The sequence below is a fragment of the Triturus cristatus genome, chromosome 3_2 (genome assembly GCF_964204655.1).
Source record: "Triturus cristatus chromosome 3_2, aTriCri1.1, whole genome shotgun sequence".
Lineage (NCBI taxonomy): Eukaryota > Metazoa > Chordata > Amphibia > Caudata > Salamandridae > Triturus > Triturus cristatus.
The window spans coordinates 276632871-276655250 of NC_140584.1; the positions used below are offsets into that span (position 1 = coordinate 276632871).

Here is a 22380-nt window from a genome sequence, read left to right on the forward strand (position 1 = left end):
ACTGCTGCAACCTGCGGTTGGCTCTCTTCTTGTTTGGGTGGTCGGCTTGAACTTTGGGCCAGAGGAAGATCCCAAGACAAACATTCTGCCCCTTTCCGACAAGTGTGAGTTTAGCTGCTTAATCATAACTGTGTCCACGCCTCATCCTCTCATCTGACCCAGAGCTGTGTCTGTGCACAACTGCACTGCCAGAGGATGATGCAAGAGACCATTAGGCTTGGCAAAGACAATCACTGCTGGTCCTACAAACATGTGGTACCATGCACGTGGCCAAGAACAGTGTCCTAGTCCCAGACCCAACCAACACACATCGTGGGAAGAGACTGCACACTGAACTGTACTGTCTGACACCAAGACCTCCAACAGATATAAGAATTCTCACAGACACAGGTATAGCCAGAAATGGGATGGGTGTTTGGTCAAAGCAGAGGGATACTTACTTCTCGGTTTATCCGGATCTGTGTGACCCCAAAAGCGGGCAAGTCAGGAGGAGAAAAAGAAGAGCAGAGACAAGGAAAGTTAGAGGAGAGCATTGAGGAGAAAACAGATGCTCAAAAGACAGCAGGAGATATAGGCACCTAGTCACAGAGTGCAATAGCACCAGACAGGAGAATGCACTTTTAAATCAGTACAAAAGTCTCTCTTCACACCATCACACCTTTCGTGTGTGGTACTCACGTCTATGTAGTTGGCATTGATGTAGTCTGCATTGGGATCCCCCTGCATGGGGTGCAGTTTCACTCGATGACGATCATCTTGAAAAGGAAGAAGAGGGAGAAATGCAATGTCACATTGTGGAATTTACAAAAAAAAAATGAACCCATGAAAAATCCAATGCTGGACAATATTTATTTATCTCTGACGCCAGTTTCCAAACATTGATATTCTTCATTGGATGCCCATTGCAAATAATTACTAAACAATGTTTAGACAGCGATTTTTTGCTTTCCCCAACCATGTCAGACCATTCTGGCCCGGTTAACGAGCAATTTCAGAGCCATATTTGGTGCCAATGCTGCAAAAGGACGACGTGACAATAAAATGATAGCAATGTAACCTACTGAAACATACACAGATTCAGATCAGCGAGCTGAAGGAAACCACTGATGCCATCTTGGCGTTGGGATTTCAGGCTGGGCAGCAATAAGGTCAACAACATGGGAATACATGCTGGCAGGCAACTGCCTTCCTCTAAACTTTGTAAGTGGTGGGATGAAAGGCTTCTGTCACTCAGGGGTTCATTTACCACATTCTTAAGGGAAACATCATTTACATTGCGGTGTTTACACCGCGATACCTTTACAACGCGGGTATTACAACGCAAGTCATTACAATGACTTGCGCTGGATGGCGCTCTAACCAAAGGAATAGTATGATTTACTATTCCAACACCTTCCTTACTGTACATAGACTGGAGCTGGAATAGTAAATCATACTATTCCTAAATCCAGCACCCTCCAGCGCAAGTCGTTGTAACAACTTGCGTTGTAATTCCTGCGGTGTAAACACCACGATGTAACGTCATATATTCTATTCTCATGCAGCATAGCTGCCTAAAATACTGCAAAAGAAAAGAGAAGGAGAGTGCTGGAAGAAAGAGGACAACTTTACCTAGAAGGAAGGTAACAAATCCTTGGGGCAGACACAAGCTGACTCAAGGGGGAGGAAAGAGGCCTACTCAACCTGCATGAAAATGTTCATTGTACCAAATGAAAAAGGCCCGAATTACATAGAAGATAGAGAGTGGCTCAACTCAAAAGAAAGATACAGACATTCTACCAAAAGTTGAGCAACTTAACCTAGAATAAAGAGGCTGATTCTATCTAAACAAAAGACACCAGCCAACACCAGGAAACAAGAGGACAATTCTGTTGTTGGGTTTCTTCTTCCTACAGTTGGGAAGAGGCTTGATTTGCTAAGGTTTCGGTCCCAGATTGCTGAAAGTATGCACATCACTGTCACACCTCTGCGATAATGGAGGCACACGTAGCAAGGCAAACAGAAAAACAGTGAGTGTAGCCTGGAATAAAGCTATCACGTGGGATTTAAAGTCCTGAAACAGAGGGAAGCCTGACACATTTCAAAAACACTACTGCCTTAGGACAAGGACACCCATGCAGTCAGTCAAATGGCATTTGAGTACAGAGTGTTTGAAACAAAGGCATAGGCCAATGCTTGAAAATTACATGTACGAGCTGATAACCTTTTCTTTCAAGAGGTGTGAGGGGAAATCCCTCTTCAAATCGTGTACATTTCTACAGATAGATTCCATCCAGTGGGCAAATAAATGCCCTTTATCTTCAGAGTTGAGAAAAGATGTGCGAGTTACATTCATGCTAAGGCCCATCCCCTTTCCACCAAATGCTCTGAATATTCATTGGCCATATCTTGGATGCGACCAATATTAATGTTCTCATAGCTGAAGCGAAGGTGACACTTATTATATGTGTGTCAAATCTCCCGAATGAAATACAGTAGTAAATGCCACAAGTGTTTTACCAGACAGGTACTGCATTTAATCAAACTTGCTCCCGTGCGTGAATAATTCAGGTAATCGGTAGTGTTAGTGCATCAGCACTTCGAAGCCAAAGTTATTCATTCATGTAAAACACTGATTTACAAATGTAGGGGATTGGAGCACATGCTCTTCATATTTCTAATCCGCTATAATATAGCAAAAGCTCATTGTTTTCAGTTTCCCATGCCTCCCACATGTATGCATGAGCTCAAGCTATCATTGATTGGTATTGAGAGATCCATTGGTTAACTTACAGTTCTGCATGGTGTCCTGTCTGCCTTTGACTTTCTCTTTTTTCTTCGACACATCCCAGCCTTCGAAGAAACTCTGCAATGAAAAACATAAGGCTTGTGAAAAGGGGGCCCTGAATGCCCTCTAACAGGGCCAGCCAGGTATTAGCTAAAGTCAAATTTCTCCCAGTAATAAACTTGATTTCCCATAGCAAGGACTCTGACCATTTCTTACACTGATGGAAATACCACAATTAGGTTGGTTCTGCTACAGGGAGTATTACTGACAGAGGGTTTTTTAACAGGTACAATGCAGAGATAAAGTTATGTATTATCTCCGCAAGCTCATAGGAGCAGGGACCTTTTTCTTCTACTCAACTACACTAAAGTTTTTTATTCTTTGGGCTTCTTTTCTGTGACTGACCAATTCAAAGTCTGAAACCCACTCAGTGGACTTTAAAGCCTTCACTATTTGTAGTTAAATTAACACAACAAAGAGGAAGATTGCCTGACCAAAAGTGGATCGGTCACCGGCGACCAATGCTGACGAGAATGGCTGTTATGGTACTGCTTCTGAAACAAACCTGGGGCTGAAGAATGGAAGTTGAACACCAGAACAAAGAAGCTTGAAAGGCTTGCGTGGGTGGTGGTTTGTAGGAGGAGGGTGCAGATTGAACTATTCCAGTGAAATGATTGATAACAGTGACACGAAAAGGCTGATCCTAGGCATAACCTTGGAACTGTTTGATTTCTAATCCCATGCCATGTGTATTAGGCACTGCCTTCTGCTGTCGAAGAGGGGAGCAGCACCAGTTTATTCTCAGATTGTCACTGGCCTTAATTTAGTTGGCACCAAGGAGGCACATTCAGGTGGCACTACTAAGGAAAACCATTAATCCCTTTGATATACCTTACATGTGTCAATTGGTCAAACAGTTATAATACATTCAATCTCAAATGCAGAGCCCAAAAAATCTCAAAATGACATTTATTGAAATGCCATTCAGATTTATATATTCAATATTAAATTAACTTTCATATAAAGATGTGAACATACTTTGTCAATATCATAATATACGATATATGCAAGTGCATAATATACACAGAAATACATGCCAACCCCTCCTTCCCTACCAATCAACATTTCCCAATAACAATAATTAACCTACATTCATACCACAACTCACATAGAAACTGTTTAAAAAGAAAAGAAAAGCAATATCCTAAGGTTCTGAATATTGGAATAGACAGCGAGTGGTCTCTTTGTACTCCATCAAGTCAGCATTTTGGACAAATATCTTTACACTTCTCCTTTACTGACTACCATTCTATGTACCCAATAATGTGATCAGATATACAATAACACAGAAAACCTGCCATCTTTAATCTATAAAAGCACCTGTTGGTGCTAACATCATAATACTGTGATCATTAATGTCTGTGAGAGCACTTTTCGGTGTCAACTAGCGATGCAGCGCGCACAAGGTAAATTGTTTTATATATTCAATTACTTACCTTACTCCTGTCAGTCGTATGTCGGACTCTACTACTGCCCCACCCTGCCCCCCCCCACCCCGCCGCCCGCAGCACTCCCTCGACGAGCCGCCACTGATCTCCTAATTTCCATCAAGCAGATTCCCATGAAAGGCTCCACCTCACATGTTGCTGAACTTGCCCTAGGCCTACTGGCCTCTCAGCCCCCCTCAAACTAATGACTCATTATGGTATATGAGCTGCTTTACAATCTCTTAAATGGAAGGGGGAATTTAACCCTGTCACTCAAACACCACATAGGCGAAATTACAGATTCATACATAAATCTTGATTAAAAAAATGTCCAGAAATTGTATGAAGGATACATCATATTAGAGAGGTGCAGAGTTTGCATAATATGTATAGAATTGCAGTTGCAATTCCAGAACACTACATCCATTATCTGGATGAATGGTACAATGTGTGTATTTACAGGTACTATGGAGCAAAAGAGGCTCACTATATGTGAGAGGTTGAGTAGTGATGTGAAAGGTGTGTGTCACAGTATGCAAGTCACCGTATTGTATGGGCAGTGGAGCATGGGATTTGAGGTATATTATGACTGCAAGATGTTGGTACAGTATAGACGTGGAAGGTACAGTATGTGTGTAGTTGGTATAGTGTGAGTGAAAGTTACAGGATACGTGAAAGCCAAAGCATGGGTTCAACCAGTGCAGTCTGGATGCAATCGGCTCAGTATGCATAAAGCACTGTATAGTTTTAAGAGGTGTAGTATACAGTTACAAAGTAAGTTATGGATGTGATAGGTACAGTAAATGAAAGTGGGACAAAAGATGTAAGAGCGCATTGCAGCAAGTGACAGTGACTGCTACAATAGCTACAGTCAGGGTGTGAGACAGAATATGGGTGTATGGTACAGTATGTTTGTATAAGGTACAATAGGAGCTTAAGAAATACAATATCAGAGTAAGAGTTAAGTTTAGTATAGGAATGAGAGAATTAATATGGGAGGAAAAGGCAGCGTCGGACTGGCCTATAGGGCAATCAGGCAGAGTCCGATAGGTTGATCTGACAGGCCTGTTTTTGTCTGTTTGGGGACCTGTTTTATGGTCTGGTAGGTTTTACTGTTGATTTCCAGGATATTAAAAAAATATTGCCTGCAGCAAGCTCAAAATCCATGCATTTCAAACTTTTCCCCAGTTTCAAAACATAGGCCACGTTTTCAGCTACCTAATTCCTTAATGGGGACCACTTATTCTGGTGCCCTGGTCTATTTACAGTCCCAGTCCAACCCTGGAAAAAGGTACCATATTTTCTCCTGAAATTAAAGAGTTTAATAATTAATTATGACCTGCAGCCAAGGGAGGTTCTGGCCTCAGCTGACTGTTGCTGAGTGGAGCAGGCTCCTCGTTTAGTAATAGACAGCAATAGACTAGTAGTAGTATTCCACAACTAATTTAGCAAAATTCTATGAATTTGAACAAAACTGAAACTAAATGTACATTCACAAAAACAACATGGAATAGAAAACAAAGTGACCTACTGACCAAAATAAATACTTAAACTCTACGTTAGCTGCTCTAAACTCCATGAAACAGAGTTCCACTTAAATTTTTCTGAACATAATTATTTTTAAGGCACTGGGTATAGAAAATTATTTTTTAATTACAAGCGTTATACTCAAACCTATTGTCAGTATCAGCACGGACAGCTGACAAAACATGCATTTCAATCCACTTAGTTAAAGGGAAATAATTGCCAAACAAGTTACTTGAAACTGCACCTGCTTATAACATGGCAAATTAAATCACATTTGAAGAGCATTCGCTGAAACAAAATCTAAACAAACTGCATTGAAAGAATCTTCAATGACATAAGAATGCAAAACATGAAACCATATTATTATGGATGCAAATTATCTGTTTTAACTGAATCAAAATTCTATTTAATTGCAAACAAATCAAGATGGCTTTAGGACACCATCTGAAATTAAGCTAATTAGGTTGCATAATATTATCCTACCAGTGTAATAAAATATAATCTATATAATATAAACAAACAAAAGTAGATGCCTTTAGAACAAAGTCAATTATCACACTAAGTAAAATGCAAGTTCTATCTAAAAATGGAAAATAAATGTAGCTATTAATCCAGTTTGTATTACAAAAGGTAAAAACCAATCAAATGAGGGCAGTGATGCATGGGACATTGGGGAGTACTATCTGAACTCATACTGGGATCTCATTACAAAAAAGCCTGCTGTTAAAGTTCACAGTAAAGAGTTTTCAAGAAAACCAAATGTGCTTATCTAATCAACCACTAAATGACAGAAAATGCACAGCATGTGAATCCATAAATATCTTAGCTTCAAAACCATGCTTAACATTGTCCTAGAATCCACATATTAACATGTCGATTGCGAAAGCCCATACAGAAAACCTTTGAGGAAATAGACATTTTACTTTTTCAATCAACAATTAAATATCACAAATAATCACAGCATGGTAATCTATATACCAGAATCCTGATTCAATAACAAACATAAGTGAGAGTACCACCAAATGAAAACCCAAACAGAATGCATAGTGTGTGTGACAAAACACTTGAACATATTAACATTGACTTAGTATCCATTTACTAAAGTCTGAAAATCTGCAATTGCCTTGTATTTTAAACCAACATCAATAGAATGCAAATATATCCTGAAACTGAAATCAAACAATTCAGATTAAAATTGGACTTTATTCAAAACCTTAAGACTATTGCAACACTTGACTGGAAAATTAATTAAATGTAGTTTTCTATTATAATAGAAAGAAAATATAATTGAAACATAAATGATGCACAAAAATTGGAATGTAGTTAGTATAGTCAAAAGAGCATTACATATTTAGAATCTAAAAACTCTCCTAACAAGGAAACATATTTCAACACATTTGGGAAACTAAGTGAATGCAATTCATCTATGAAAATATAATTTAATTAAAGTTAACAGAAGCAGCCTTACTATAGTACATCCAAAATAAGACTACTTAAAATCCAAATATCATACATTTGCTATACAACACACTATAAATTCCTTTAGTATGATAAATCATACTTTAGTGCTAGTTCTGAAACCAAAATTATCTGATTGCAAATGTCTACCATATATACAGATCTTGCAGTATTTCGCAATTAAAAACCAATATAACCTATGATTGCAATTGCTCAATTAGACAATATTTATATCACATACAAAACAAACATGATGGCCAACACTGCACAAAAATATGAAGCTACTTGAATGAGCGTGTCTTTGACATTTTGCCAAACATGAATGTAAAGAGCCTTTTAGTTTGAAACCTAGAATTGGTTTGTGAACCCACTGCTTTCAAAATACTGGAATGAATTAAAAGACTAAATACTCCCAAAGATCAAAATGTCTTTGGAGTCACAAATGTGTAAATAACTTTATTAGAAGACCAATATTAGTCATACATGTGCAGCAATATATGCATGACAGTGATTAAAATAGAAGACAAAAATCAGACATGTCCTTATGCTTACGAAAGCTGTAAACAAATCGGATTACTGTACCAAACATAAGGGAACTACATGAACTTCAAGTACTAACTCATTAACATAACACATCAGAATGAAACCATTGTATAACAAACACAACTAAATGCATGCCCAACCTGAAAAACAAAAACAAAAAATCATAAACCACTAGACACTGGGTTCAGTTAATCTACTAAAGTGGAACATATTTGGATTATTTGGTTGAAAAAAAAGTGGCTAACATAAAGAAATATGAATAACTGCAGTAAGTCCGATGTGTAGCTAATTAGAATGTCATAGCATCGTACAACAGATAAAGAGTTATAATCCAATGTGTATGTAAAATCAAATGGAGGAGTGGTCAGGGTGCTACACCAAAAAAACATGAATGCAAATGCAAAGATTAGTTTTCTTCAACTTTAGTACAAATACAGATCTACTTTGGAAAATCAACAAATTGGAATGTCATAAGAAGAATGTACTGGAAACCACAAATTTGAATATAATTCTTTTCTACACTAAAATAAAATCTAAGACAAACAGTAATCAAGTACAAAAACCACAATGGACATTCATGGAGCATGAAAATAAACTGAAGAGAATAAACACCTTAACCAAATGCTACTACAAACTTTAAGGTCATTAGATTATGAAGAAAAATAAATGAAACTTTGCTAATAAAATAGCAGTCTTATTAATCCTACTCCCAAGACACTGGACTTAAATATTGCTACTCCAACTGAGACATACTATTTTAACAAGCTTAGTCACAGAAATCTATATTTGAATTCCTTGTTAAAACTCAGAAAACACCTAACAGCCTAGCAAATCCTTAAAAACAAATTCTAACTTGAATGGTGTTGAAAAAGTAGATAAGAATCTAATGGGTTTTTGATGCACTTTGGTTATTTAAACAAAAAAAAATCTAATTCAGAAACAATGTACAAAAACAAATCATAATGCCTTAAGTAGAATACTATGTAAGGTGACTAATCAGAGTGCAGTATCACCCTGACACAAAAGATGAAGTCTAAAATGAATCTCCAGATTAAATTGAACTTGGCCCTATTTGAGTTGTAAATAGAAGAAGGAAATACACTTGATGGAAAGACGTCTACTAAAGCATGAAGAACAGGCTAACACAAATGTCATATGGACACAATAAATCGTGAGACTGCTAATTCAGGAATTATAATGAAAAGCCTTTTTTTCTTCTAAAGACGCAACAAAATATATTTGAATTAGTATGTTATGAAAAGACATTGCTTGCCTTCAGCACACACGGTGAAACAGAGCTGAACACATTTTATCTGAAAACTACCACAAACAAGAAAATGTTTTAATTATCTAAAAGCAAACCAAAAACATAAAAACAATTAGGCTACTAAAACAGAAAAGTGATTGGAATTCAAATCCAGTCTACCCAAAGTCAAACCTGACTGTCAACAGAACACTGTACCAGATATTAATTCCACTTTGTGCATGAAGGCTGGAACTAAACCTAATTCACGTGCAATTTACAAGTGAAGTCAAATCTTCATGCAATTACTATAACTAAATTTAATATCAAATCAATAAAATTAAAATATTTTCATAAAACTGAAAAAAAAACGTAATCCAGATAATGTTTTTGAAATAATCGATGTTGAATGCTATCAAATTATCCAAATTAAATGAAATTGAAACAGTAGCTGCACAAACTACTTGTATAAAAAAAGTTCACTTTAATTTCAATTGTAAATTTAAAACCAAACCGCTAAACTAAATAGAAGAAAATTTGAATTACAAAATGCTGCATTGAATTTAACTGTATGTAGTAAGTTTAGTTTAAAGTAAATGCCAGGTGTTGACAATGGGAGCAGATGTTCCCTGCTTGACTAATACCTGTGAACCTCTGCAAATAATCACCATGTACCTCACCCACTGTGCCAAAATTGTGAGTGCTTAATGTTTGGATAAATAAAGGTATTGAATGGTAGCTAAAACAAGACTTTTACCTGTACATCAATAGAGATGCTACTAGAATTAGAAAATCCTTAGGTTTGTGACAACCAAGTACTCCTGATGTGCTCAGTGTAAAACAAATGAAGTTAAATAAAATACACTCTATTTCCCAAAACCTATGCAAAAGTTTAATGGTATGTAGTTTTGGTATTGTTTCAGGAAATAAATTGAGAGGACACTATCGAGGAAAAAAGATAAACTTTAACTGCCGGTAAAAAAAATATTGCAAGGGGAGGTTCTCTCATCTGGGGCTGGCGTGCTTCGAGGAAGGAGACTGAGGGTTCTTATATTACTGTTACTAAGATAAATGTTTTGTATCTGGAAAGTGATTTGTTCCTTTGATGGATGCAGCAAATGTGTGGCTACCCATCAATAATGGAAGAGCAGAAGCTGTGTCACTGATACGAAAAAGGATTTATTTGACAGTTTAATTGACAGGAGCCTACTGAAAGTACAATGATTCCCATGGTCATATATGGGACTTGCACAACCGCATTCAATGTGTTTGTGGAATTCATGGTAATTATTGTTCTCCTTCAGCAATTAATAAGGGCTATTCTAGTGTTGTTCATGTTAGTCCTAAAAATGTCCTGAACTAAAAAAGTCCTGAAGTAAAAATTGCAAATATAAGGTTTAGTTTGATGGACCATGTGTCTACTAGGAGCTACATTTACTGGGTAATTTGGTACTGGTGAGTCCCGCATAATACAAGCCTTTCACAGGAGTCCTTACCTCATACTCCTGCTTGAAGCCATAGCCCTCTGCTGTCTTCATCTGGTTGATGTGCTGCAGCAGATCTGCCACTCGGACTGCAGGGTGCAACTGGCCTGTATGATAGGGGGACCCCTTGCGTCCACATGGTCGGCGAGGAGAGCCACCCAAAAGGCTGCTGGATTCATTGACGACACTGCTACGTGGGTCTCCTGTGGAATAAGACAAAAGCTCCATAATAGCACCACCATCCACCACTTACAGGAATATCAACAAACCAAACTCACACAAGTATAAATGGTATTGAAAGACATATCATGTCTGGTAAACCAAGTAAGATGGGTTACTTGAAACTACAGATAACATTACAATCCACACTTAAATATTAAAAAATTATCTTCAGGCATGAACTGGACATATACTGACAATCAACACATTCAACACAACCTACGCCTATGATTCTACATAAGACCCCGGCAATGGTTTCTATCTAAAACTGCAAGAATCCCCTCCGTCACCTGCAATAAAAGTACTGAGGCCTACACACAGCTCTGTCAATGCACTTAGATCTGGTTCTGCAGATTGATAAGCTATTTCATCTCTGAAACCATTGTGTGGTTGGGCCAACACACTGTTAACCTGCAGCCGCTGCCCTTCTGCATTAAAAATGGGCATACTCACACACCTTTGCCAATGCACGGGTATTAACAAAACAGCACATGGTTACTGTGTTAAAGGAGCCACACCCATATTTGACAAACATGCAGGGCCGGACTGGCTATTGCGGGCATCAGGTTTTTCACCCCGAAGGCTGGGGGCTGGTTTTGCAGCAGTGGGGGCCGGGTTTGTTATGGGGGGCACGGAGGTTCAGCAGTGCTGCAATATCAGCCCTCAGTAACAAAAGTAGCAGTGCTTCATACTTGCAGCCTTGAACCACCACCGCCACCCCCCCTGCTGGTCCAACAATATTGCCAGGGCTGCTTTGGGTTCCCTGGCCGGCCCTGCAAACATGTAATAAAATAGGGAAAATAAAGGCAAAAACGACCTGCAAACTTTACGACCATCCCACTTTTGGGAGTGCCATAATTTCACCTAGAGATACATCCATAGCTGACAATTGGTCTTGAGCAACCAGGTCAACCTTTGTGAACTCCTCGTCTTTTAGCAAACAGAAAAACTAATACTGGGATTTGTAGGAAAAAAACTATATTTACACTCACTACATAATCAACTACCAGAATTCAAAGTTTATTTTTAGCCGAGTGGGTCTACAGGTGGCCCTCATATGATATGATCAGCTGGCAGCTATGTGAAAAACGGGCTGAGAGTCGTGTCACTGTAGATCACGGGACCCGTGCCCAGTGACGAGTCAAGTAGCTTTAGCTTCAGAGTTCAAGCCGTTCTTGCCTTTCTCCAGCTCACATACCGTGCAGACATCTGGAGTTGACTCATTAACAGATGTGGAGAGGCCATGGAACCCTGCCCAGGACACTCCACTCTGCTGTGATGACAGGCACAAGAGTATCGCTTCTTGAGCAGATGGGAGGACTATTAATTTTCAACATCAACAAAACACAAACTTACAACTTGTACTGATTAAACTGGTGTATTTTATTTTTGTCATGTATGACTTTGAAGTTAGCAGGAGGCCTTGCAAAACTACAGGGAAGTGAAAGCAGTGCTGGTGGTGTAGATTCAGCGGTGAATAACTCCAGAAGAGTGCCTCCAGTGACACTAGGCCAACACTGCTCATATCATAGCCCATGGTACAGAAAGCAGAGCTAGCTCCCACACTGTAATGCATTGTAGCATTTGTATAGCACTAACCTACTCCTACCTAGGCCCCAAGGTTCTTTCTGGTTGGTCACGTAAGTAACTTCTTCTTTATTGGGTATGGTCAGATGTGTATTGTTTGATGTGTAACCTATAAGCCTTTGGTGTCCTGCATGAGATTCACAAGCATGCAAAAAAAATCCTGCAATGTCATGCATCAGCCTTAATCATGAAGTGAGATGCAAAAGATTGTGAAAAAGAAGACCAGAGCTTGCACACACAAAAGGCCAATAAGGGACTATGGAGAATTCCCAGGTGACAGTGTTGGCGAGTAATAGAGGAACATCTGCCCATATGTAAATCACTGAGGTGGCCTAAGGAAAATTAATAGTACTCGGGATGCAATTCTGCTCTTCACACGCTGATCCTTCATAACCACCACTATAGGTGAGACCATGTATTATTGCCAAGTAAACTGAAACACCACGGTAATAAAGAAATGCCCACGGGTTGTTTAAAGACTCCACCTCCCAGTATATTCCACAGCATCTATCTAGTTCAACTAGGTCTGAATGGCCCCTAGGCATCTGATGCCCAGTGCCCTCGCCCATTATCCTACTAGCTGTTGTACTCCTTGGTCATGTTTCCAGGTTGGGAGCGTTTGTGTACACGTCATTTTAATGAAGATGAGGCACACAGCATCAGCATAAATTAGTCACAGAGAAATCCACACCAAAGACTACTTATGAAAAGCGTAAGGTAAGTATTGCAGTGTAAGATGACAGGGAAAAGATATTTAATCTTGCAGACATAAGCGGGACAGGGACCGGACTGCAGGTCGTAGTGGGTTTTCCCAAGCATGAATCCATCCTCAGGCCCTCATAAAGTGCCCTTCACTCACACTGGACGGCCTCGCCTAGGGCTAACACAGTGGGGCGGCTCTTTTCCAACTTGCCCAGCGATCATTCTGTGCCATTCACTTCTGGCCACTAGGGTAAGAGCAAGAGCAGCAATACACAAGGCAAGTTCCCTTTTAGACCGCTAGTTTATAATATGGGGTTATCACTCCCCAGTGTATTTAATCAACATTTAGTTGAATCGGCGGGGGTGCCAATGATATCCATTTCTCAGGCTCTTTAAAAGATGGTTTTAATGTGTTATTTCTGTTTCATTGTTTAAAGCATTTCCATTAGTTTCTTCGTTTAATTTATTTGCATAGATTCTAAATTAGGAACCAAGCCGCAAGGGCATAGCTGATAAATTAATATACATTTAATGGCACAAATTATGCAAGCAATTAATAGCATAAATAAACAAATTGACATCCAATCTTCAACATGTGATATAGACTTGTAAATAGGTGGATCAGGACGGAAAAAAGGTCCTGGGATGATAAAGAATAAATCTGCTGAAACAGACATAAGCCACTAACATTAGCAAAGGACTTAAGTCATTCAGTTACACACACGTGAAGCCTTAAGCTCTAAGGCTTGGGAAGAGATGTGGACAACTGACCATAATGGTGCACAGACCAATATGGCAGTTACTTTAATTTTTTTTCTCATTATTTTGTTTTTCATTTATTTTATTTATTTTGAATACGCGCCATCACACCTAAGTTATAAAGCAAAAAAGCCACATTTTCAGATGCTGTCTGAATTTTTAAAGCTTGGTTTCAGCTCTCTGGCTTATTAGGAAAGAGTTCCAAGTTTTGAGCCAAGGATAGAGAAAGACCAGACTCCCCTTTTCTCTGCTTTAGACCTTAGGGTGACAAATTCAGGTTTATGCGCTGAATGGAAAGAGCACAGAGGGGCATGCTTCTGAAGTTTACTGGTGAGGATGGAAGGGCTATTTGTATGGTCAGTTCTTTACAGCGTACAAGCAGTCTTGAATTACACACACTTTTGGACAGATAACCAATAAAGTTTTGTATATACAGTTATAAGTTGTGTACGATTTTGCAGATTGAATTTTGGATGTGCTGATGTAAAAAAAAGAATTTTTGGGGGGGAAGGCCTACGTATATGGCATGTTTAGGTTGAATGTAAGCATTGTCTAAAACATATTTGCAAGAGTAATTTAAAAAAGAAGTATGCTCTTGATAATTCTGATCTGAAAGAATCACGAATTAGTAACAATCATTTTGTGGTTCAAAGGACATTTTCGAGCTTTAGTAAAATGTAAGCTGAATAAATTGGAACTGGGCCTTGCCCATGGAGGGGAGCCAAAAGGAATTAGTCGGTGTGGATAATATTTTTATAAAGGCACGACCACTGTGTTGGATGGGTTTAACACTACAAAGTTATCTGTCATCTAGTTCTGGGATGTGGTTAGAATTGAGTTGATGGTGGTTTCTGCATCATTAAGGCTGACAGGTAATTTAAACACAACTTGTATACTGTCGACATAATGATATGTTTTGATTTGCAAATTCTACAGCAGATGAGACAATGGATAAAGATGAAAAAGAGGTAGAGACAAAATTAATGCCTGCAATAATTTCCATGCATGGGAGCGAAGCTGAGATGGAAGGTTTTGGAAACTGACAGTGACCTTTACGACAAACATGAAGATATCCATTTTAAGATGCTCTCCTAAAAGAATTATCAAGATGATGATGGAGAATGAAGTGGTCAATGGTGTCAAATGGGACAAGGAGGTTCACGAAAATATCCCCCCCCTTGCTATCATTCTGAGGTTCTGAAAAGAGGATGGTAAATGGGGGTGAAAAAGGGCCCATTATTCCACATTGAAAGGGGGTCCACATATGTATTTTTACCAAGTATATCAGAGTCTGCATGTATTCTTCACATTCCCACTGGATTAACACATACTTGGATGGTACAGGGGAGAACAATCTGCAATTCCATTCCTGTTATCTCCAGCCCCCCACACCACCCAACTGGTAATCAGGTCCCATTTGGGACATTGTGCTGTCACTGATAAAGGTTAGGCAACTCTATTTTTTTACCACCTCAGTCCCTTTTGACTATCAGCATGCAAGGTTTGAAATAGGTTCAGGTTGCAATGGTAATACAAAGCCAAACCTTGGCCTTTGTTAGCAAACAACTACGCAAACAAATGATGGACAGAATGCTGCATAAATCATACATTCACCCCCAGTCAAGAGATCTGGGTTAAATCCATCGTTCTTCTGCTCACCATGCCACCCCAGTTTAGACCCAGCCATATGCAAATCAGTCTTGACCCTGTGCCTCATGGGAACAGTCCAAACCAAACTGCCAAGCCAGGTCCTCCCTGGACTGGAAACAAGCATCCCGGGACCGGTTTCTTGGTATTACCCTTCATCAGCTAGGCTAGCTTGAATCCAGTGGCGCGGTGAGCAAGGTACCCACGTCTGGGCATACCCATCCCACTTAGGGTGAAAAGTGCTACGCAAACAAATGATGGACGAAATGCTGAATAAATCATACATTCACCCCCAGTCAAGAGCTATCGTGGCTAATGAGGACTGAAAGCCCGAAACCGGTCCTAGGATGCTTGTTTCCAGTCCAGGAAGGACCTGTTCCCATTGGGCACAGGGTGAAGACTGATTTGCCTATGGCTGGGTCCAAACTGGAATGGCATGGTGAGCAAAACAACGAAGGATTTAGGCCCAGATCTCTGTGCTGGGGTGAATGTATGACATTGTTCTGCATTCTGTCCATCAATTGTTCTTTTTGCATGTGTCACCCCGAGTGGGACGGTATGCCCAGATGTGGGTCCCGTGCTCTCCATGCCACTGGAGTCAAGCTATCTTGGCTGATAAGGGCTGAAAGCCCGAAACCGGTGCTAGGATGCTTGTTTCCAGTCCAGGGAGCACCTGGCCTGACAGTTCGGGCTGGACTGTTCCCATTGGGCACAGGGTCAAGACTGATTTGCATATGGCTGGGTTCAACTTCAAACTGGAATGGCATGGTGAGCATAAAAACGATGTATTTAGGACCAGATCTCTGTACTGGGGTGAATGTATGACATTGTTCTGCATTCTGTCCATCAATTGTTCTTTTTGCATTTGTTAGCAAACAATGCATCTCTTCATGATAAGGTTTGGTCACCTACTTCCAGTCTTGGGATCCACAATTTGTGGTCAGAAGATAATGGCTTCTCTGGTCGCTTGTGAATGAACACTCTCAGATCCATGAGGCTACAATGGAGCTATCTCCGGACAATACAGTAGGTCATAGGCACTAGGTAAGAGCTGGATCACTCATAAGTGATAAATGGTCCAATTTAAATGTTGGTGGTAAGCATTCTGTCGCAGTGTCTTTACTGCCAACATGATGGTCCACATGCTGAATTGAAAAGTGGGTGGATCACAGTTTTACCACCACGAAGACCACTCAGTATCTGCTGTGGTCAAACTTCTCTGACAGCCCAACGGATTAAGGGCAGTCAGAGAATTGGCTTTATGTCCATCCGCCCCATTAGGATTGGAGGACATATAGCTGTAGTTTACTGCCCGTCAACGCCAGCCAAACCCTGGAAGCAAGGGGCAGTACAAAACAAAAATGCCCCCCACCTCCCCCTTGCAATTGGAAGATGACTCTTATTGTTAGGGGGCATTGTTTTTTGTTTTTCTTTCCAAATACAAAAGCCCACTTTGGGTTTTGTACTTAAAAAAAAGAATACCTTTGGAATCTTTGCCTTACAGCTTCATAATGTTTGACAAAGCCGTAGGGCAAACTTCCAATGCATTCACAGGATCCACCTTAACAGTAGTTTCTGTAAATGTTCAAAGTGACCACTGGCCCACCGTACATTTCTAAAAATGGCGGTAGGGACCTCCGCCAGGGGAACAAAGTAATTTTCTGCATTGCCCTGATGGAAAAAGGCCCGACCGCCAATAATTAAATCAGGCCCAAAGTCACAAAAGTGACAGTGGATCCAAGACACCGTGGCAAGAGTCACACTTAGTCTCCAGGTACGGCCAAATACAATCCACCAGAGTCACAAAACTCAGGCAAGGATATTAGAGCAAGGGACCTATCGCACTTGGGCAGTACAGAGTCCCAGGTTACAATACAAAGTTGCCACAGTCCTGTGTGGACAATAAAGTAAGTGATAGGTGGAATACTTGAATTAATTTCAGCTCACTGTAGTAACTCGAACCACATTCTACTCTGTGTTTTTTAGCTTGTATGTATTATTACAGACCAGAACCAACCATAAAAAAAATCAGAAAGGTCATCCCGGTCTGAGCCGATGGACCATTTCCACTCTGAATGACAAGCCAAGCAACCCCGGACCAGTTTCATCCCTGTGGGGGTCAACACCGATACCAGGCCAAAACAGATTTTCATATGATTGCTCCCTCTCCCTAATACACAGATAAGCTAAAAGAACATCCCCAGCCCAGTGTACAGTACTTTATGTCTGTATGCCATACGGGATGGAAAGCATTGGCATAGCCAATAGGTCTCGCCTTTTGGACCTTATAAGTTTTTAGCCATGCAACAGTTGCATAACTAAATACTTATAAGGTCCCAAAAGCGAGACCTATTGGCTATGCAAAGTGGCCGTGTGGCCGCGAAAGTTAAAGTGATCGCGATCGGGATCACGATCAAACATCAAAGCGGCCATGCGGCCGCGAAAGTAAAAGTAATTGCGGTAAAGCGCGGCGCGGGCGCCCACGCACATGCACTGTAGCTCTAGGCTGGCTTGGTAGCACTTTTTGGAGCCCTCTCAATAAGTCTCACCAGACCAGCGCATGCGCTGGGTCAGGCGAGACCTAAAAAACACAATGGCCTGGAATGTGGTCCAGAGTATTTGCCAGTAGCTGAAATTAACATCCATTTTCTCCAGCCCTGTGTACAGTACTTTGGCTATATGTCTGTATGCCATACGGGATGGAAGTAAGCAGGGAAGTGGGATGGGGCTAGGAAGACACTGAAGAACGGCGCAGAGTAAGTGTGGAAAGAAGGCAAAATTAAATGGGAAGCGATGGCTACAACAGAAGGAACATGTATAGAAGGAAGGCAGTCAGGAAAATGAGGAAAATAAAAGATGGGATAAGGAAGGTGGCATGAATTGAGGGAAAAAGGGAAAGTGAAGTAAATGTAGACCAGAAAATAGGGGTGGAGAAAGGAAACATAGAAAAACATAGTAGGATGAAGGAAGGATGGGAAAGAATTAAGAGAATAGGTAATGGGGAGAAGGGGCGAACAAGTATGTAAGGAAAAACAGGAAGCAAACATATGTAATGATGGAGGGAAGGAAACAAGGAAAAGGGAGCGTGGAAGTGAGTGATAAAGGAAGTATGAAATTAAAGGGTTGGAGGAAGAAAATGAAAGGAGTAACGACCAAAGAAAAAATGGTGGGTAGAAACAGAGGAATGGAGGAAGGAACAGAAGGAATGAAACTAGGAAGAAGACATAAAAGAAAGGTACGGAGGAAAGACAAAGGGGTGGATGTAAGTAAGAAATGAATGGAAAAAAGGGAAGCAAGTCAGGAAGGAGGCTTGCACAAGAGTGGAAGATAGTGGTGAAAGAAGTCTGCCAAATAATGAATGTGCAAATCAAGCATTGATGAAGCATAGCAGGAAGAAAAGCAAGAGAAGGAGCAAGAAGCCGAGAAGGAGAGGCAGCTCACTAGAGAGAAGACAGACTAAACGAAAAAGGAGGACATAGCTGGGGGGTGTAAAAAATACAGCAGCCATTTTAGGACCGTCCTTTTAAGCCGAAGACAATTAATGGCTGATGGGCAGCTGCCGGCAGCAGCAGGCGAAAACACTCTCAGCGATAATGACTAAAAATGTAACAAAAAGTAGGATGAGGAAAAAAGAATAGCTTTGCCCTCTGGGCTACTGCTGTCTACAAGACAATGACTGCTGGTAACTGGATTAATCCGGGACTCGGCGCTGCTGAGATTTGATAAAGCAGCGCCGGAAGATGCTAGCACAGATGCCATTAGCATAAGGCTTAAGAAGGGCGAGCCGGGGGAGAATTACTGCCTGGTGTTATCAGCAGACAGGTGCGTCCAGGAGGCAGGAGAGCCGGGATGGGCTGCTGGAGCTCACCAGTAACCCCTTCCGAGCCTGGCACTCCGAGGCAAGGCCCCAAGAGGCTGACAAATGCAAACTCTTTTTGGGGGGGGGGGGGGGGGGCTGAATCTTTAAGCAATAGGCAGAGTGGAGCTGATTTCGGGAGGGGTGCTGAATCTTTAAGCAATAGGCAGAGTGGAGCTGATTTCGGGGGGGGGAGCTGAATCTTTAAGCAATAGGTGGAGTGGAGCTGCAGGGGCTCTTAGAAGGGGTGAAACAACAGCAAGGCCTCACTAACATGCAAATGGTCTTTTAAAGACCTGTGAAGTGCTTGGGTGCGGCTGTGTGTGTGCCCGAGAAGCTGTCTCATCCCGGGCTGCCACACATGACAGGGGGGGGGGGGGGCTGAAGCCCTTTTAGTCCAATGGGTGTTGCGCGCCTGATGTCAAGCACATAGATTATAATCTACGATACTCGCCTTCAGTGTCAAAAGGAGTACAGACCAATGTAACATAAGTTGCTGAATGACCTGTATGGTAAGGGCACGATTTCACCCAACAAACACATCAAACTGTTCCAGTACTGAGACAGACACGATCTTGTTACAGTAGATACCCAGAGGCGCCCCCTGCTCCCAGCCCGAGCCGTGTTTGGTGGTCGGGCTGCTGCTGACTGGCATCAGGGGAGTGGTGCTCACTCCACCAGTTTACACTGCGTAACTCACTTTGGCCAGATGTCCTGCGATGGCAAGTCTGACATGTGCAGTGTAAACCGCTACACCTAGCTGTCAGACAGCTGGGTGGAGAGCAGGCACAGGCCTCACGTGCAAGCTGGAGCATCGAGACAGCCTTCTACAACCAATCCTGACCCTGACCTCATGCTGCTCATCTACAGCATGAGAGCAGCGTTGGGATTTGCAGAAGAGGGTTACCTGAGGCTCCATCAGGTGCCGTCGCATTGAGAAAGAAGAATAAGACGGAGGAGAGGGGAACACGGGTAAGTACATTTAAAAAAATCTTTTTGGCCCCCACAGTGTTTGACTTTGATCCCCTCAACAGCCCTCCAGTGTTGAGGGTCACCGCCCACCACTGTAGATACCACCACAGATGAGAAATCGAGGTAGGTTATCACTCTGTGTGTCAATGAGAGATGCTTCGTGGCTGCCACTGCAAGAATGGGAGGCCTAAGAAAGGGATTTCAGAGACGGTTTCAGCCACAACCCACACCAAAGATAGGATGAAAACCATCTCACACGGGAGATCTTGGTGAAAAATTCACCAATTTGCTCAGATTGTGGTAGCAATGTTACTTCTACAACAGTTGCTCTTTGCAATCCATGAGACCCATCTATCCCTCACATCCAGACTTTGGTCTGGCTTGAATGATAGATAGTCTTTAGTCCCACTCTGGTCTCATGTCCTTAATGGGAAATTGCATCTCAAAAATTGTGGCAGAAGGGGAAATTTTTATTAATGCAATGTGGATCTAACTTTGAGAGGGGGGTCTGGTTGAGGGGTATTCCTCGTTTTTTGCTCTAAACTGAGCCTTCAGGTCACCAAGTTCTGTCATTCAAAATTACCAGTTTTAAACCATTCCTTAAAATACTTGGGGAATTTATAACATTCCACAAAATGGTACAGATCTGGAGCTGGAATACTAAATAAGCCTCCTGGAATATTTGGTCGGAAGTTGCTCTTTCCTCACATATTCTAGGTCTAGAGTAAGATTAGTAATTTTGACCTCACCCACTGCTGCCCTGAGGGTGCAGTTGAGGGGAAGCAACGTACGAGCAGATGGAGGAGACCCTATAACCTCTCCTCGGCCTTCCGTTCTTAAAGGGCAAGTAGACATGTAGGTGATGACCATTCTTTGAATAGGCAATTCTCTGACTTCCTAAGTCTAACCTTTCCTACGCCTTCCTTATATCAAGTACCCACAGCATTCACTTCTTGAACATAACAATACAGTTCTCCAATACTGTGAATGTAGCTGATGGCCGTCATGCTGTGCGCACAAATAAAAAACATTAACAGCTCTAACAACTATGTACTATGAACTTGCTGAAGGTATGAGCAGAAGAACAATAAATCCTGCTTTCAATTTTGTAGACCCTGGTGAACAATATTTAGTGTGAAATGATCTGTTCTATTTTTTTGTTCTAATATCATTTGTTTGAAATTAATTTTTGCCCCACAGACTCTAATGAAATGCAATATTTGATCTGAAATTAAATGTTCTAAAAAGTAATCTAAATGCTAACATGAAAGGACATATTTATAATTTAAAAAGAAATTACATTTTAATTAAAAATATTTTGACGGCGCACCAATATTCAGGACTACTTTCCATATCAAACATTTTTTTTTAACACGGGAATCCGGCTGTACTGCCAACAACAGGAAATGAATATTTCCCTCCCTATGGCTTTCAGTATTTGTTGTATAACCACTCCTTAAATGATCAAACATTGCTCACTTCTCTTGTTCAGCTCTTCGTTGCTCACCTGCTTGGTTTGCACAATACAACTACTAATATATCCACAAATAAATGGTCTATTAGAGTAAAATAGCGCAAACAGCAACATTTAAAAAGATAATTCACTTGATGCACTTAACACTGTAGGGCCCTTTCCCCTTACTGCTGTACTTACTATGATTATCACCCGACAACATCCTGAACCTCACTGTTCCTAACAAAATCTAATTTTTCTACCAAATATTGGTAATTTCTCCTTTTGTAGAAATATTTACTGTAAGAGAGGTTCATTTCTGACAAGAAGGCACCTGGAAATTGCTTTATTTGAGAATAGACATATGTGGACTCTACCTAGCAATGCCACGAGCATTATTTCCTGAACCAAAATTACTTTGTTCTTTTAATCGAAAAAACCAAAATCAATTTAACAGATAATTTGTGGAGTTGAATTTTCACATCAAAGCTGTGTGGAAAGCAAAACTGGCTGGCTTACATGAAAGTGAGACTACATCATTGCCAGGAAAGAAGATGAGTCCTGATGACTGCTTTGTCTTGGTAGAACATTGTGAAAGAAAGGTCTGCAAAAAGGGCTGAATTTCACTGAACGGCTCTTGCAAAATAGGCAGCTATTTCTGCGCACAGTCACGTTG

General features: G+C 40.9%; 1 protein-coding gene across 2 annotated transcripts in view; it reads right to left on the minus strand.

Moving 5' to 3' along the window:
- PTPRU (protein tyrosine phosphatase receptor type U) overlaps nucleotides 1-22380 on the minus strand; it is an 849745-nt gene that overhangs the window by 140267 nt on the left and 687098 nt on the right. The window contains exons 16-19 of one of the 2 annotated variants that reach the window (XM_085647594.1): nucleotides 10522-10712; nucleotides 2773-2845; nucleotides 679-755; nucleotides 441-458 (exon numbers count right to left, since the gene is read on the minus strand). In XM_085647594.1, coding sequence (XP_085503720.1) covers nucleotides 441-458; nucleotides 679-755; nucleotides 2773-2845; nucleotides 10522-10712 — 359 coding nt within the window. The remainder of the gene's footprint in view (nucleotides 1-440; nucleotides 459-678; nucleotides 756-2772; nucleotides 2846-10521; nucleotides 10713-22380) is intronic. The other variant, XM_085647595.1, reaches the window with a different exon arrangement.